The sequence below is a fragment of the Lolium perenne genome, chromosome 2 (assembly GCF_019359855.2).
Source record: "Lolium perenne isolate Kyuss_39 chromosome 2, Kyuss_2.0, whole genome shotgun sequence".
In the NCBI taxonomy this organism is placed as follows: Eukaryota; Viridiplantae; Streptophyta; class Magnoliopsida; order Poales; family Poaceae; genus Lolium; species Lolium perenne.
The window spans coordinates 8,929,018-8,946,829 of NC_067245.2; the positions used below are offsets into that span (position 1 = coordinate 8,929,018).

The following is a 17,812-nucleotide window of genomic DNA, read 5'->3' on the forward strand; positions in this document are numbered from 1 at the left end:
TCCATGCGGAGATGCTTCTTTTTTGGGGCCACGCGCCCCGAACTTGTGTTACCAGAGCACCAGAGCATGCCGGACTTGGATAAGGAGGAGGAGTGGCCCTTTCGGCATCCTCTGAGGTCTCCGGCCTCATGCCGGGTGCGCTCCTGGTAAGAACCAGGGCGGGCCTGAAAAAAGAGGAAGCATAAAAATTAGCCACAAGGAATGGCAAGTACAAAGGACCAAACCGGAAAGATGTGGTGTCAAGTCTTACCCAGAGGAAACCGGGATGTCATGCTTGCGCTTCCTCCCAGGAGGCCCCGCGCTCCCCTTCTTATGGCGTTTGGAGGCGGGGGCCTCGCTGGAACCGGCATCTAAAGCTGGGGTCTTGCGAACTCTGGGAGCCTGAGGTCTTCCGAACTCTGGACCCACCTCAGCGGCGAGGGGAGTCACATGCTCGTAAACCTGGGGGTTCTGGTCAGCTGAAACGGGCGTCACAAAGAGAAAACATGAGATAAATAAAGTGGTTGTAATACCTCAAGGATAACGACATCATCGTCATTAGTGTCAGAAACGTTAGCCGGGTTCTGGGAAGAAAAGTTACTGGGGCGCCGCGAGTGCGTCGGTCCCATCTTGTGGACATTTCGGAGAACATACAGATCCGGATCCGCGTCGTCCCAAAACCGGCGTTTGGGCGTGAACAACGGCGGTTCCTCAGCAAGGATGTGAGGAAAGCGTCGATGTACCTGAAAAACAGTGAGTTAGTTTGCAATCTTAAGTTTACCGGAAACATCATCCCAGACACCTCAAAGTCTTACTTGGGATGGAGGAGGATTCTTGCGACTAAGGGGTTGGAGGCCCCACTTCCACTCCACCGGCATCTCTGTCCGGCAAATCTGCCTGGCCTTGAGGACCACGCTAGATTTGCTCAGACCAAAGGTAGTGATCCTAGAAGGATCCCTCCGACCACTCATTTGGCCAATCCTATGTACGCGTCGCTGCAGGGGCAGGACCCGGCGCGAGACAAACGCGTGCACTATGTCATCGGAGCATATGCCGCTTTTATCGTTAAGCTCCTGAATATACCGGACGATCCGGTTGGTCTCAATATGGCCCTCCCTCGGATTGAACTTCCAATTGGCTTTAGAGGGGGCGCTGGGAACGTATGCCGGCAAGTTGATGAAATCGGCGTTGCCGCCGTTCCTAACATAAAAGAAGGTTTGCTTCCACGCGCGGCAGGATTCCAAACCGGAGAATTTGAAGAAAGGGCTCCCCTGGCGGGGCATGACTATACACGCCCGCACTGGACGATGGGCTTGGTGAGCGGAAGCTTCTTATCTTGGACCGAGTTGATCCGAAGATTATAGAAGCGAGCGAAGGTGTCAGTAGTAGGGAGGAGGCCGACGAAACCTTCCATAAAAGAAACGTAGGAAGAAAGGTAAAAAATGACGTTGCTAGGGAGGTGATGGGGTTGAAGCTCGTAGAAGTCAAGAAACCGGCGAAAGAAATCGGACGCCGGAATGCCGAAGTCGTGCTCAAAATGGGCGGCGAAGACCACAATCTCGCCTCGCCTGGGCTTAGGCTCCAGCTCTTTGTCGGGGATCCGAAAGAAGATCTCCTCCAGTATCCTTCTAGACCGGTAGAGCCAGTCGATCTCGGCTTCTTTCACATCCGAGCCCTTCCAGGCCCCGCGGGTGTATACTGTCGGCTTCGCGCCGGAAGCCTGACCAGAGCTGCTGGCCTCATCATCCCGTTTGCTGCTTACTTCATCCGGCGCACCGGATTCTTCATCCATCAGGGCTAGCTCTTTCTCGAGCCCGTCGGATTCTTGGGCCACGGATCGTTCCTCCCCCAAGGAAATCTCGGGGGATTCACTAAACTGGGTTCCGCCGGAAGGCAGCCCGCCGGTTTTTTCGGATGACATACTTTTCCTAAGTGTTGAAGCTAACTACAAACAGATTTCCTCAAGTCTACCTCTTCACGAAGATCTATGCAAGATAGAAAAACGCGAAAGAAAAGGGGGTAAATACACTACCGCACCTAAGAAGAACAGTAAGAGAGAGACAGATCTGGGAGAACTGACCAGAGATCGGCGGTGGAAGTCCTTTTGACCAACGGGACCGAGGGTTCGCCGGAGTTCGTCGAGGAGGAGGTCGACGACGGCGAACGCGGAGGCAGAATTGAGGCATATGGTGCGCTCCTGAGCAGAAGGAGAACGGCGAGGCGCTATCCTGACGAAGAAGAGGGCCCGGGCTCTGCAATGTGTCTCCGTGGAACTTCGCCGAAGAGCCTGGGCGGAGCGACGAGCGGCGGCGCGGAGATCTCAAGCAGTAGAGGGCGCAGGGAGGTTGATGGAGAATGAAGTGGGAGCGTGAGGGCGACGAGGAACCGTCGCCCCCTTAAGTAGAGAGGGAGTTCGTGGGCCGAAAACAGCCAGGCCCGCACCGTTTCGCCTCGTGGGCCGCCATGTGGCGCGGGAATACACGCGCCGCAGAAGCTTGCCACACGGAGGGCCACATGGATCAGGTGTGGCGCATTAACTGTGTGCGGGAGACGAGGGATTTGACGGCTGACACTGGCGTGTCAGGCACAGTACGCATGTCTCTGACATGCGCAGGTTTCGAGTTATTCCCGGCTTCGTCGAGGTGAGTCTTAATGGCGAAGAAACCGGCAAAAGAAGCCGGATGCGTTTAAATGTAAACCGGAAGGTTTAATTTGGTAGGTTTGGACTGGGAACCTGGCATGGCCCGTCGGATAGAATCCGCCGGACTATACCAGCTTCGGGGACTAATGTCGGGGGGATGGCCCCCGGTAGGCCAAGACTATGGAAAATAAGCCATAGTATGGTAGTGCTAAGCCGGATCACAGAGTGATCCGGATTCTAAACTTAAGTTCAGCAGAGCGGAGCTGGTACGAACCGGTATCCCAGGAGGGGTATACCGGAGTATTGGCGACAAGGAGTTTGTACCACCAAGTACCAAGGTACCGGAACCCAGAGGTAAAAGTACCGGCAAATCGGTATCTAATTACTGTAGCCTGTCGGCACATCAGTCAAAGATTCCACCAAGGACCAAAGGATAAGGATGAGCGAAACACTTCAACTTTAATCGAAGCCCTGACGCCAAATGAGAAGATGACGCAAAAGATACCGGACGAGGTCATCAGTCCCTGATTAAAGACGGAACCGGTGTCAGCTGGGCCAAAGTAGCTTTATAAAGTAGCTTAGCTCATCCTAGATTCCATTAGAGTTTCTTCCCTTGTAAGCTACCCTCTCCCCTATATAAAGAGAGGTGGCACACCCCTGCGGGGGACGGACGAACAAAGAGAGATTAGGCAGTTTAGTAGCAAGTAGTTGAGGTCTTGTACCGTACTGTCTTCAACCTCTGGCCTTTGGCTAAGTACATCAATACTATCTGGTTTTTTTCCACTTTCCCTGTAACACAAACCCTCCCCCAAATCCTCTAGCGCATATTCGGCCCCAACTTAAGTCATCCTATGGCATCTGCCGTTCCACCACGACGACACAATCGCTGACTCAATCACCCCGGTCTCTAATCCGGGTGACTTTGGGGATAGCTCCACCCCCCGATTTCTTACTACGAGTCAGAATCGGATTTCGTCGAGCACCCCCCACCTCGGTGCCACGACGCTGTGCTCATGGCCAACGATGACCCGCCACCCCAGATCCATTCTCCACGGCGATCTCGGCGATGGAAACTGTATAAGACATCGAAGCCCACCCCCAGGCCCTTGAGGAGCAGCGGAAGAAGGAGCTGGAGGAGCGTAAGAAGTTCTGATTGGGACAGGATTTGGCAAGAGCGCTGTCAAGCTACCGCTGGTGGCGCATACATCAACGCATCGACCCGAGCTTCCCCACCATACGCTTGAACTTCGATGACAACACTCCACGGACGGCAGCAGCCGGCTGGTGCGAAAAACCACGAAGTCCCGGAGTCGAGTCGAGCAGCCGCGGATCGTACGGTTGCAAACCGAACGAACCCACCACCACCGGCACTGCCGCCAAGGGGTCGCGCAACCCCTCGACTCAAAGTTGAAACTAACGGTATCCCCCTTCACTCTAAGACGATGGAAAACGCCATCGCTGCGCAGGTTTCTATCGCTAATCTCAACCCCAGCAGGGAAGACGGGGTCTACGTACACTACACGAAGGCCCTAGTTGCCAAGGCCCACGGGCACCTCTACCCGCGTTCGTCGGCCATTCGCTTGGCCTCCTCACCCACCGCTTTCCCGGCGAGGTGCTCATTCGACCAACCGAGTCGAGCCACGTTCAGTGCGCTAGATGGTCGCCGCCAATGGCCAGCCAATCTACGTGTGCACCCACATCGCCAATGATTAGGCATGGTGAGCGTGCCAGGAGGGTGACTTGCGCAACAACATCAACAATAGCAGCAAGCTCGTCGCAGCTCGTTCTCTCAATTTGGCCCAACATGCTCCGGCCCCATGGTCCGAGGAGAGCCTTACCCTCTAGGGTTCAAGGGCCCCCCGCGATATCGAGAAATACGACACCACCGTCGACCCGGAGGGTGTGGATCGATGCATACACCATGGCTATGAGAATCGCCAGCCACTCCAAGCTACTCGCCGCTCGGTACCTGCCCCTGATGATGGATGGAGCCACGCCAATGGTTCAACACGGTGGCTAAGGCGAAAAAGAGTTTAAGTTCAGTGACCTTTGATACTCCATATCAAGGTTTGTTTGTTGATCCCCACGCGGGAGGACCGCTATACTCCCTCCGTTCACAATTAGATTGCATTCTAGATTTAGTCAAAGTCAATTTTATAAAATTTAACTAAATATTTCATAAAAAGTATTAACATCTACAATGTATAATCTACAGTATTAGAATCGCTATAAACTATATTTTTTCATATTATATGTCTTTGGTATTGTAGTTGTTAATTTTTTTCTCCATGTGTTAGGTTAAATTTGACAATTTTTAATTTTAACTGAGCCTAGAACACGGACTAAATAAAAACGGAGAGTAGGTACGATAGATTTCATACCATCCATGTACGACACCCAAATCAATCCGTCCCTGGCACACGGATTGTCGTACATGTTCAAGAATTGTCACAAATTCATACCATCCATGTACGACAGCCAAATCAAAACGTGATTAGAATCCATGTTCAAGAATGGTCTGCTGGGCCTCCAGTCTGAAAATTGGAAAAGGAGAAGAAAACTACTCGGTATTATATTCTCAAAAAGAAAAAACTTCTCCGCCACTCCACCGCTCCAGTCTCCTCCCGTCGCCACCGCCGGCGACGGCGGCGCGAAGCCTGGTTGCTTCTCCCAGCAGCTCGCCGGCGGCTGCTCCCCCACCCCCCTCCCCCATCAGATTAATCCTCTCTTGTCGCCCGCCGCTGGCTAGTGCATTCGTTCAGCCCTAGTAGCTTGTCAAGGGGAATTCGGAGAAGAAACCGAGCGGGTCTACAAATTTCTCCAGCAAGTACCAAACTTTTGGGCCCTTGATACCCGTGTCGTTCGTGGACTCGGATTTGCTTCACCTATTCGAATTCGGAGGCCTCCAGGATTGGTGATCTATATAAGTGTAGGCAGGAGACTGCCTTTCCTCTCTGTGCTCCATCCAAGTTACTGAAGAAATTCGCCAGGTTTGTCCAAGCATCGGGTCTCTGCAACTAACGGAGTTATTGAAGAAATTTGTCTGGTCTGTCCAAGCATCAGGTCTTTGCAACTAAGGGAGTCATTGAAGAAATTTCTCTGGTCCGTCCAAGCATCAGGTCTTTGCAACTTAGGGACTTACCCAGGAGCGTGCCTTGGCTCTGTTACTGAAGAGCTTTGTCTGTTTGGCCGAAGTTCCAAATCTTGGCAGAGAGACCCTGATCCCATGGAGTTATGTAGCGTTGCCTCGATAATGAGCTTAGGGAGTCTAGCTATACAGCGCACATATTTGTGCTCCCTAGTCATCAGAGCTTTGCCAAAACTGCTAGGCAGTTCACTGAAGAAATTCTGCAACGATGTTCATCCAGCACTAACCGAGACTATCATGGGCACATTACCAGAACTACCTCAGGACGTCTTGATGGATATCTTTGCCACCCTTGAAATCCCTGACCTCATACGTGCCGGCGTGGTCTACCCGTCTTGGCACTCTGCATATACCAGCCTACAAAACCTTGGGCTGTATAAACTATCTCAGACGCCGTGCCTCCTCTATACTTCTGAATCTGCTGGTGATAACTCTGCTTACCTCTACAGCCTCAGTGAAAAAAGATCGTACAAGTTAACTCTTCCGGATCCACCTCTCCGCACTAGGTGTTTGATAGGGTCCTCTCATGGCTGGCTGATTACTGTTGATGAAAGATCTGAGATGCATCTTGTCAATCCGATCACATGTGAACAGATTTCTCTACCTTCAGTGATCACCATCGAGCATGTGACGCCCATCTTTGATGAGTGCGGTCTTCTACACAAGTATGAACTGTCGTGGCACGCTGGAATATATGATGCTTTTGACCCGCCATCTATTTATGATCTTGACAAGCTGCGAGACGAATTCCAGCTTAAGGCGTTTGTGTTCGATGATACATCCACAGGAAGCTATATTGTGGTGCTCATCCACAATCCATTGCGTCAGCTATCTTTTGCAAAGGTGGGGGCTGATAAATGGACCTGGCTGCCACCTTATGATGTCTATGACGACTGCACTTACAAAAATGACATATTGTATGCTGTGAGATCAACTGGAGATATTCATGCTTTTGATCTTAGTGGACCTGTTGTCACAATGAAGATGATTACGGGGACATCTGACTGTGTTTCAACTGGTAGTTCGTACATTGTTCAAGACCCATGGGGTGGTCTACTGGTCATCTGTAGAATATTTGAGGATTATGAATTTCTACGTGATCGGGCACCTGTGTTTTGGAAGACAGATGAAATTAATATGTATGAAGTTGATATGGTGGCAAGTGAACTCAAGGAAATCAATTGCTTGAATGCCCATGCGTTATTTCTTGGGCATAATCAATCACTGTGTCTCAGTGCTAAAGAATATCCATCTCTCAAAGCAAATCATGTCTACTTCACTGATGATAGTTTTTTCTGGACAATTGGATTGAAGAATAATCACCGTGATATGGGAATTCTCAACTTGGATAATAACAGAAGGGAGCACCTTATATTACCTCAGCTTTGCTCCAACTTTCCAGCTCCTATTTGGATTACACCTAATCTTAGAAGGCTGAAGTTGGCATCAGAGGCTGCTTGAAAATGGTTGATGGGCTCAATGAGCTAACAGTCAGGTGGTTTTCTAGGTTATTGTGTTTCCTAGAGAGAGTCATGGACTCAAGGACCACGTGGATTGCGTGACGGCATCATGGTTTCTTGACCCTAGTACATAAACACCTAGTTTGGACCTAGATGGCTCTGAATAAATAGTTGTGTGCTGTTATTTGGTTGTAAAAGTTGACTTTTTCGATTGTATTCCTTGGCAATGCTAATGCGAATTTCTTATCTTAGCAAGTCGGTACAAATTGTTTGTTCTTCATTATTCAGGAATATCCAAACGAGCTTGTAATCTCTAGTTCTGTACTCTACTATAATGTTCAAAATATCCATGTTACTCTAGTGTAACATTGTTGGGTTTGGCATGACAGCAGCGAACTAGTACTGCATTTTCTTCCAACTGTTCTGTGTTGAAAATAGAAGAAAGTACTGTAGCTTCTACTTATGTTGGAAATAGAAGAACGTACTGTAGCATCTAGTTGTGATTTGGATAACTAAGGGTTTTTATTTAAAAGGAGTTAGAGATATAACTTGAAGAACTCATGCCATGGGCACAAATATATTTGTCAGATATAGCTGCAGCTAGTTTGGCTTTATAGTCTTTGCAAAAATAAAATGTATTTTGGCAACGAAAAGCTAACAGTTTGTCAACAAAGAAGCTAAAACAACAATTGTGTTAGCCTTCTTGGACAATTGATGTGTCAATTACGCCTGCCACCGTTTTTGATTGGCATGGAACTAATGTACCTCCTTGATCTCAGGAGGGCAAGTAACGTCAATGAACTTGCATGCTTACCACTGGCAATCAGGATCAGCGTCGAACATTGAAAATTGGCTTCTCCAGAATTGCCCCTTCCAAGGATCCTGTTGGCAACATCAGCAAGAAACCAAAGATCCCCACGAAAATTCCTTCAGTCTCACCGACCTTTAATTTAGCTGGTTGCGGCTTTTATCAGTTTCTCACGGGTTGATGGAGTGCTTTAATATATGTCTCACTGACCTATCTTTCTGGGATGCTTTTAGAACATTATTTGTCCAACTTGTTGTGCAGCTGAAGTTTACATCTCCGTGTATTAGTTATTTATACAACTTAAGGAAATAAAGACACCGTGTACTTGGGAGTATCAAGTGCTTTATTTTAGTAATAGATGTCTCATGGACCTAACTTTATAATCTTCTAGGATGCTTTCAGGACATTCTTTATTCCACTTATTGTGCATCTGAGGTTGATATCTACATCTATTTATGAATGCAACAAAAATCTACTGAACTCATTTTCATTAGAGTATGCAGTTTCCGTAAACGATTCTCGAGAGTAGTAACTTAGCTAAGTAGTGACAAGGTGGCACTGTCACCATGTTCTAGAAATCTTGTGTGCTCTGTAGATATATATCCTAATTTTGATAAACTTCTCTGACAAGCTGAATATATATGGCAGTTTTTATTAGGGTATGCCGTATGCAGCCTACGGAGGAGCATGCCCTTGACACTGGCATTGCCACTGCCAAATTTCTCGTGATGGTAGATTCGGATAGAGGATCACGTTCTACAGACTCATCACCTCTAGTGTAGGCTCTGGCTTGCTAATGCAGCTTCTTATTTTACCGCAAATAAAATCTACCCTCTCCTCTACACGCCGCTATGCAGTTTCGACTTTCATCCCTCGTGCTTGTCTCTCTTTTTTTTTTAACTTTGTAGCATTTTGAAACAGGTGAGGGTATGTGCTGGATCCAAAATGTGACCATTCAGGAGAACATTTTATTTGGGCAACCAATGATGGAATTTGGCGATCAATCTCAGTGGTGGGTACAAATAGCGCATTCAGCTTGCCAGAACAGTTTATCGAAATTGCGAAACATATATCTCCTTGATCTCGGGAGAGCAAGTAACATCAAGGAAGTTGCCTACCACTGGAAATCAGGATCAGCATCGAACATTGAAGATGGCCACGCAAATTCTTCATTGACAGCATTATAAGATATATAATGTTCAACATATCTATGTTACTCCAGTGTAACATTGTTGAGTCCATCATCAGGGAACTCCGTTGTGTGTGGGAAATAGAAGAAAACATCAGGGACGTTCTTTTGCAGCTCTCTGTAATAAGCAGTAGAAGCAGGCATATGAACTTGACAGTGGTCTGAGCTCATACGGCCATAATCATAGGAAGAGCTTTAAGGACATGAGAGAAATGCGAAGCAGTAACAGAGGGAGAAGAAAAGCAAGAACAACCAGAGATGCTCATAGAAAGCAAGAACAACCAGAGATCAACGTCGGACATTCACGAATTCCAATATACAACAGAAGCACACAGTTTAAGTACAAAGCAGCAACATGCCAAGTTTGACAACCGTAGCATAACAAGCAAAGAACCGAAGAGCACAACACATAGTTTTTCTTTTCTTTTCTTTTCTTTGAACTTTAGCTCTGCTACCTCCCTGTATGATCCCATCTTCTCGACGGCTTCTTGTAATAGGCATGTGTTCGAGAAAAAAAGAGCACAACGCCAGCCTTCATTGTTACTTCCTCAGTTCCTGTAAAATCAGCTTTCACTTTGTTTCGTTCTGCCCTGGAAAGATAATGGAAAAAAGAGTTTACTTTCATTCTAAAACTATAGGAAAGCTACTACATGGCTAGTCTTTACATTTATTCACATCAGAAGTAAAAGGTTGATTTTAAGAAGGAAAATACAGTACCTATGGTCAGACATACTCTTGCCACCAATCAGAATAGAGAGTATGGCAGAAGAGGGTGTGGCGAGCCAGGTCACGGGCAGAGCGAAGCTTCATCACGCAGCCAACCTTGCGGCACCAAACACCCTCCCACCCACCATGATCGTACGAGCAATGCTTGAGCATCTATCGAATGGAATCAAAATGAGCTCCAATTCAAAGGGAGAAAGTGTGCTGAACTAAAACGATGCGCAGGTGGGGGATGCCTTACATTGTTAGTACGCACGATGCAATTGTTGGACTTTCGAGTTTCAAAAGTGCACAAATGGCATACTTCTGAGTTCGCCGGGCACACTCTAGACGCTCTGTAATAGGAGGCATATTGTCTGACGACCGCCTCTGGTACTACATCACCATCAATGTCCTGACAGAAAATGAACCACAATAGCAATCAATAAGTAGTTCCTGAGGCATCATGATCATTTGTGTGCATATATGCTTAGATTGTCTGAATTCATTGACTGGATTGACAAGTTGAGCAATATTCAGTGACTTGGCTTGTCATCTAATTCAGGGTATGGGTAAACAAGAATGCATGAACTCCCTTTCCTACCTTACAGGTTCATAAATTTACATTGCCTCCAAAATTTAGTGCTTTCCATTTTATATCGCTCAACAAGAATCATAAGGACTAAGGAGAGGACAAATTATGGTAGGGATGACAATGCAACCAACATAATGGAATGCACTAAATTTGGTTAGCAGCAAATTCAGTCCAAGTCAGCAGAACAGAATGTTTATGAAATCACCAGTAGCATAATAAAATCGTCCATGTCATAATTGAAATGCTCTGAAATTACTCCTATAAGGTTAAGTAAACTAGCAGGTAATAATCAATGCACAGAATTCTCCCGTTTGGTAATAATCTCAATGTCTGCAACTCAAGCAGACCCTAAAGAAACAAGTCAAGACTACAGACAGAATCACCCACAGACTATACATCATACAAGGACAGAACTTTCAGTTTAGTAATCTGGAGCCAACATCTTCCTGATAGTGCTTCTTGTTCGCAGATTAATTGTGGGACTAACCTATGTGGCATGTGGTCAATATGGAACGCAAGAAGTCATGCAGAAATGTCTGCAACTGAAGATTCCAGATGGAATCACCACACACATTCAGGCACAGAACATGGATGCAGCAAATTATGAATAAAGCACGAAGAATTTGATGGCAGAAGGGAAGAATCCTTACGAAAGTCTCACGCCGCGCCGGGGAGGGTGGTGGAGGCGGAGAGGGCGGTGGAGGCGGAGGGGGCGGTGGAGGCGGAGGGGGGGTCGGGGCACGCGTACGCCGGCGACTAGGATCATTGGGGTACAAGCACGCGTAGCCCCTCCGCGGCCGCGGCGATGATGGCGGCGGCGTGTCCTTTCCCTGTGGCAGGAAGGGCTGCCGCCGACGCAGCAGGCGGCGGAGGAACTCGGGGACGAGGCGGAGCACGCGCTGGAGGAAGTCGCGGCCTACGGCGCGCGCGCGCTGGAGGAGGTTGCGGATGACGGCGAGCGCGCGCCGTCCGGGACGGAGCATCGCGTCGACGCGGCCGCGGGCGCGTGCCGCCGCTCGCCGTCCTGGACGGAGCATAGCGTCGACGGCGCGGCGGGCGCGTGTTGCCGCTCGCCGGAGTAGAGGCTCCCCCGCAGGCTGCGGGTCGTCGCGCCAGTTCTTCCTGGCCATGGCTGCTGCTGTACTGGCCCTTCTCGCGTTCTTGGAGCGGAAGAAGGCGCCGGGGTGGAGGAGGCAGTCGATGGCGCCGCCGCCGAGCGCCACCGCGCCTCGAAGCACACGCCTGACGGGGCCGCGCTCACGCTTCGGCGCCCTCGCCATGTCCGATCTTGAGCGTTTCTTGGCCGGTCTTGGTCGGCCGCGCGCGCGCGGTTCTTGCCCTGCGCGCGGGAAGAGATGAGCTCCCTGTCTTCCCCGGCGTCGCTTCAACCAAGAACGCTTGGATAGGTCGGCGAGGGTGGTTCCCGGCGGCGAAGTTCTTGGATTGGGTGGGGAGCGGCGCGGATTTGGTGGGGAGCGCGCGGTGGAGTTCTTGGACTTGCTGGAGCAGAGCAGGGGGTCGAGGTGTTGTTGGGGAGAAGAAGGGGAGGGAAAACTAAACGGTATATATCGAACGGGATCAGAACGAAGCTGATGCTACACTCAGCCTGGCCCAGCTCAAGCCTCTCCGTGAGAGATTTAGGCCCAAAGTGACTCTGAACTTATTGTTTTTCCCAAATGCTTTTTTTTTGGACAACTGCCGCGATCTATTCAAAATTGTAGGAAAGCTCCAGAATTTAAAAAAAAATCGGAAACGGTGCTGCCGGTTTTTGCTAAGAGAAGAAAAGAAACTGAAATTACATCACAGCCCTTGCTTTTTGCTAAGAGAGCCTTGAGAAGAAAACTAAAACGAGATCCGGCCCTCCTCCACCGACGCCATTGTCGACCTCGAGACATCGGGCACCTGATCCAGCCCGGGGACGAAACCACTTGATTTGGAACCGGCGTTGAAGTGCCGCGCTGAAGTCCAAGATCCTCTCTAGAAGGAGGAAGAAGAAACCTCTGAGTCGGAGCTCTAGAGGCGCGGAGCGGCCCCCTTGGCCATAGGTAGCAGCAGCGAAACTCGTCGTCGCTTGGAAGCTTCCGCCGACGAAGCTTAACAACTCCCCATTTCCACCAAGCTTTAGCATCTGGTGCTGCATCAATTCCCATTTTCCCCTCGCCACCGCGGCCGTCCATAGAAGAGGGAGATACAGAGAAACATATCTCGAGCTTAGCACAAACCTGGGCTTTATTGACTCTTGTGGAGGGAAGATCTACGCCTCTGCTTGCCTCCGGCTCCATCCTCTGAAGCTCCACAAGCAAAAAGAGCATCTCCTCCAGCCGCCATGCGCCGCCCACAAGCCATGGCCGCGAAATCTCCACCGGCATCACGCCAAACCGGGGCGAAGCCGATACACTACTACCACACAACCTACTGCTACTCAGTACAAGCCGTCCTCCTCTCACCCGCCTGTCCCGGCCGGCTAAGCCGCTGGAGAGGAGAGGGAGAGGAGCCGGGATCTGGTGGGAGACTCTCAACTGAGAGAGAGAGAGAGGGAGGAGAGAGAGGGGAAGGGGAATGAGCGTCTGAAAGAATTGGGCCCCTCTTTTGGAGAACTGCCGCGCTCCACTCAAAATTATAGGAAAGCTCAAGTAAAAAATGACCAGAACGGTGTTGCCGGTTTTGTAACCAGTAACCACCATGTTCATTCCATGGATTTCAGCCACCGCCTGTAGGAGAACGTTGCATAGAAAACAAAAAAAATTCCTACCGCGAACACGCAATCCAAGCCAAGATGCAATCTAGAAGACGGTAGCAACGAGGGGGTATCGAGTCTCACCCTTGAAGAGATTCCAAAGCCTACAAGAGGAGGCTCTTGTTGCTGCGGTAGACGTTCACTTGCCGCTTGCAAAACCGCGTAGAAGATCTTGATCACGATCGGTTCCGGCGCCACGAACGGGCAGCACCTCCGTACTCGGTCACACGTTCGGTTGTTGATGAAGACGACGTCCACCTCCCGTTCCAGCGGGCAGCGGAAGTAGTAGCTCCTCTTGAATCCGACAGCACGACGGCGTGGTGTCGGTGGCGGTGGAGAACTCCGGCGGAGCTTCGCTAAAGCTACGCGGGAGATATGGAGGAGAGGGGGGCGGCTAGGGTTTGGGAGGGGGTGGCCGGCCACTTCAAGGGGGGCGGCCAGCTTGTGGTCTTGGGGTGGCCGGCCCCCTCCCTTGGCCCCTCATTATATAGGTGGATCCCCAAGAGTTGGTCTCCAAGTCTTCGAATAAGACCCGAACCAAAAACCTTCCATATGGAGGGGAAACCTAGCCAAGCTAGGACTCCCACTAGAGGTGGGAGTTCCACCTCCCATATGGGGGGGGTGGCCGGCCCCCTAAGGGGGAGTCCACTTGGGACTCCTCCCCACTAGGGTTGGCCGGCCATGGAGGTGGAGTCCCATGTGGACTCCACCTTCCTTGGTGGTTTCTTCCGGACTTTTCTAGAACCTTCTAGAACCTTCCATAGAACCTTCCGCGACATTTTAATTCACATAAAATGACATCCTATATATGAATCTTATTCTCCGGACCATTCCGGAACTCCTCGTGATGTCCGAGATCTCATCCGGGACTCCGAACAAATATTTGAACTCCATTCCATATTCAAGTACTACCATTTCAACATCCAACTTTAAGTGTGTCACCCTACGGTTCGCGAACTATGCGGACATGGTTGAGTACTCACTCCGACCAATAACCAATAGCGGGATCTGGAGATCCATAATGGCTCCCACATATTCAACGATGACTTTAGTGATCGAATGAACCATTCACATACAATACCAATTCCCTTTGTCTCGCGATATTTTACTTGTCCGAGGTTTGATCTTCGGTATCACTCTATACCTTGTTCAACCTCGTCTCCTGACAAGTACTCGTGACTCGAACCGTGGTATGTGGTCTCTTATGAACTCATTCATATGCTTGCAAGACATTAGACGACATTCCACCGAGAGGGCCCAGAGTATATCTATCCGTCATCGGGATGGACAAATCCCACTGTTGATCCATATGCCTCAACTCATACTTTCCGGATACTTAATCCCACCTTTATAGCCACCCATTTACGCAGTGGTGTTTGATGTAATCAAAGTACCTTTCCGGTATAAGTGATTTACATGATCTCATGGTCATAAGGACTAGGTAACTATGTATCGAAAGCTTATAGCAAATAACTTAATGACGAGATCTTATGCTACGCTTAAATGGGTGTGTCCATTACATCATTCATACAATGACATAACCTTGTTATTAATAACATCCAATGTTCATGATTATGAAACTAATCATCCATTAATCAACAAGCTAGTTTAAGAGGCATACTAGGGACTTCTTGTTTGTCTATATATCACACATGTACTAATGTTTCGGTTAATACAATTATAGCATGATATATAAACATTTATCATAAACATAAAGATATAAATAATAACCACTTTATTATTGCCTCTAGGGCATATCTCCTTCAGTCTCCCACTTGCACTAGAGTTAATAATCTAGATTACATTGTAATATACCTAACACCCATGGCATTCTGGTGTTGGTCATGCTTTGCCCTAGGGAGAGCTTTAGTCAACGGATCTGCTACATTCAGATCAGTGTGTACTTTGCAAATCTTTACTTCTCCATCTTTGATGTACTCGCGAATCGAGTGGTAACGCAGCTTGATATGCTTCAGCCTCTTGTGTGACCTTGGCTCTTGTGCATTGGCGATGGCACCCATGTTATCACAGTAAATGATTAATGGGTCCAATGCACTAGGAACCACACCGAGCTCTACAATGAACCTCTTCATCCATACCGCTTCTGATGAAGCCTCTGAAGCCTCTATGTACTCTGATTCTGTTGAAGACTTCGCCACCGTGCACTACTTCGAGCTTGCCCAGCTTACTGCAGCACCATTCAATATAAACACGTACCTGTGCGTGACTTAGAGTCATCGTGGATCAGTGTTCCAACTTGCATCGGTGTAACCGTTTACAACGAGCTCTTGGTCACCTCCATAACAAAGAAACATATCCTTAGTTCTTTTCAAGTACTTAGGGATATTCTTGACCGCTGTCCGATGTTCCATTCCTGGATCACTTTGATATCACTAGTCAAACTAACGACATGTGCTATATCCGGTCTAGTACATAGCATGGCATACATGATAGATCCTATCACGAGGCATAGGGGATATTACTCATCCTTTCTCTTTCTTCTGCCGTAGCGGTCCTTGAGTCTTACTCAATACCTTGCACAGTAACATAGGTAAGAACCCTTTCTTACTTTCGTCCATTCTAAACTTCTTTAGAATCTTGTCCAGATATGTACTCTGTGATAGCCCTATTAGGCGTCTTGATCTATCTCTATAAATCTTGATGCCTAATATATACGATGCTTCACCAAGGTCTTTCATTGAAAAACTATTATTCAAATAACCTTTAACCTTTGCTTAATAGTTCTATATCATTCGCGATCAATAATATGTCATCTACATATAATATCAGGAATGCTACGAGCTCCCACTCACTTTCTTGTAAATACAGGCCTCTCCATGACACTGTATAAATCAAGTCTTTGATCACCTTATCAAAGCGTCGGTTCCAACTTCTTGATGCTTGCTTCAGTCCATAGATTGAACGCTGAAGTTTGCATACTTTGTCAGCATTTTTAGGATCGACAAAACCTTTGGGTTGTACCATATACAACTCTTCCTCAATGTCTCCATTAAGGAACGCTGTTTTGACATCCATCTGCCAAATCTCATAATCGAAAAATGCAGCTATTGCTAACAAAATCCTCACATGATTTTAGCTTCGCTACGGTGAGAAAGTCTCATCGTAGTCAACTCCTTGAATTTGTCGGAAACCCTTTGCGACAAGTCGAGCTTTATAGACAGTAATATTACCATCGACATCTGTTTTTCTCTTGAAGATCCATTTATTCTCGACGACCTTTCGGCTATCAGGTAAGTCTACCAAAGTCCATACTTTGTTATCATACATGGATCCCATTTCGGATTTCATGGCTTCTTGCCATTTGTTGGAATCTGGGCTCATCATCGCTTCTTCATACGTCGCAGGGTCCTCATCATTGTTATCCACAATCATGACATTTAGACAAGGATCATACCAATCAGGAGTGGTACGTTCCCTTGTCGATCTGCGAGGTTCGATGGTTTCCTCGTTCGAAGTTTCATGATCATTATCATTAGCTTCCTCTGTTGCCGGTGTAGGCGGTGCAGTACAACTTCCGATCTGCGCTACTTTGATCAACGAGTATAGATTCATCAATCTCATCGAGTTCTACTTTTCTTCCAGTCACTTCTTTAGTGAGAAATTCTTTCTCAAGAAAGGTTCCGTTCTTAGCAACAAAGATTTTGCCTTCGGATCTGTGATAGAAAGTGTACCCTATAGTTTCCTTAGGGTATCCTATGAAGACGCATTTCTCCGCTTTGGGTTCTAGCTTGTCCGGTTGTAACTTCTTTACATAGGCTTCGCAACCCCAAACTTTCAGAACGATGACTTAGGTTTCTTATTAAACCATAATTCATACGGTGTCGTTTCTACGGATTTTGATGGTGCTCTATTTAAAATGAATGCGGCTGTCTCTAATGCATAACTCCAAAATGATAATGACAAATCAAGAAGAGACATCATAGAACGAACCATATCTAAGAGAGTTCGATTACGACGTTCGGACACACCGTTACGTTGAGGTGTTCCAGCGGTGTCAATTGTGAAAGTATTCCGCATTTCTTTAAATGCATGCCAAACTCATAACTCAGATATTCACCTCCACGATCAGATCGTAGAAATTTGATCTTCTTGTTACGTTGATTTTCTACTTCACTTTGGAATTCCTTAAACTTCTCGAAAGTTTCGGATTTATGTTTCATGAAATAGATATACCCATATCTACTCGGATCATCTGTGAAGGTTAGAACATAACGATAACCACCGCGATGCTACGCTCATTGGTCCACATACATCGGTATGTATGATTTCCAATAAGTCGATGGCTCGCTCCATCATACTGAGAAAATGGAGTCTTTGTCATTTTTCCCATTAGACATGCTTCGCATCTATCAAGTGACTCAAAGTCAAGTGATTCAAGTAATCCATCGGTATGGAGTTTCTTCATGCGTTTCACTCCAATATGACCAAGACGACAGTGCCACATATAAGTAGAATTATCATTCAATTTAATTCGCTTAGCATCAATGTTATGTATATGCGTATCACTACTATTGAGATCTAACAGAAATAAG

At 47.8% G+C, this 17,812-nt stretch overlaps 1 protein-coding gene across 1 annotated transcript; it reads left to right on the forward strand.

Annotated features, from left to right (window-relative positions):
- The first annotated feature begins 5,202 nt into the window (after nt 1-5,202).
- LOC127331088 (F-box only protein 7-like) lies at nt 5,203-7,588 on the forward strand. Its single transcript, XM_051357163.1, has one exon. The coding sequence runs from the start codon at nt 5,847-5,849 to the stop codon at nt 7,227-7,229; it is 1,383 nt and encodes a 460-aa protein (XP_051213123.1). The 5' UTR covers nt 5,203-5,846; the 3' UTR covers nt 7,230-7,588.
- Nucleotides 7,589-17,812: the final 10,224 nt, after the last annotated feature.

Coding starts and splice junctions, on each gene's coding strand:
- LOC127331088 (XM_051357163.1), top strand. CDS start 5,847: ATGGAGTTATGTAGCGTTGCCTCGATAATGAGCTTAGGGAGTCTAGCT.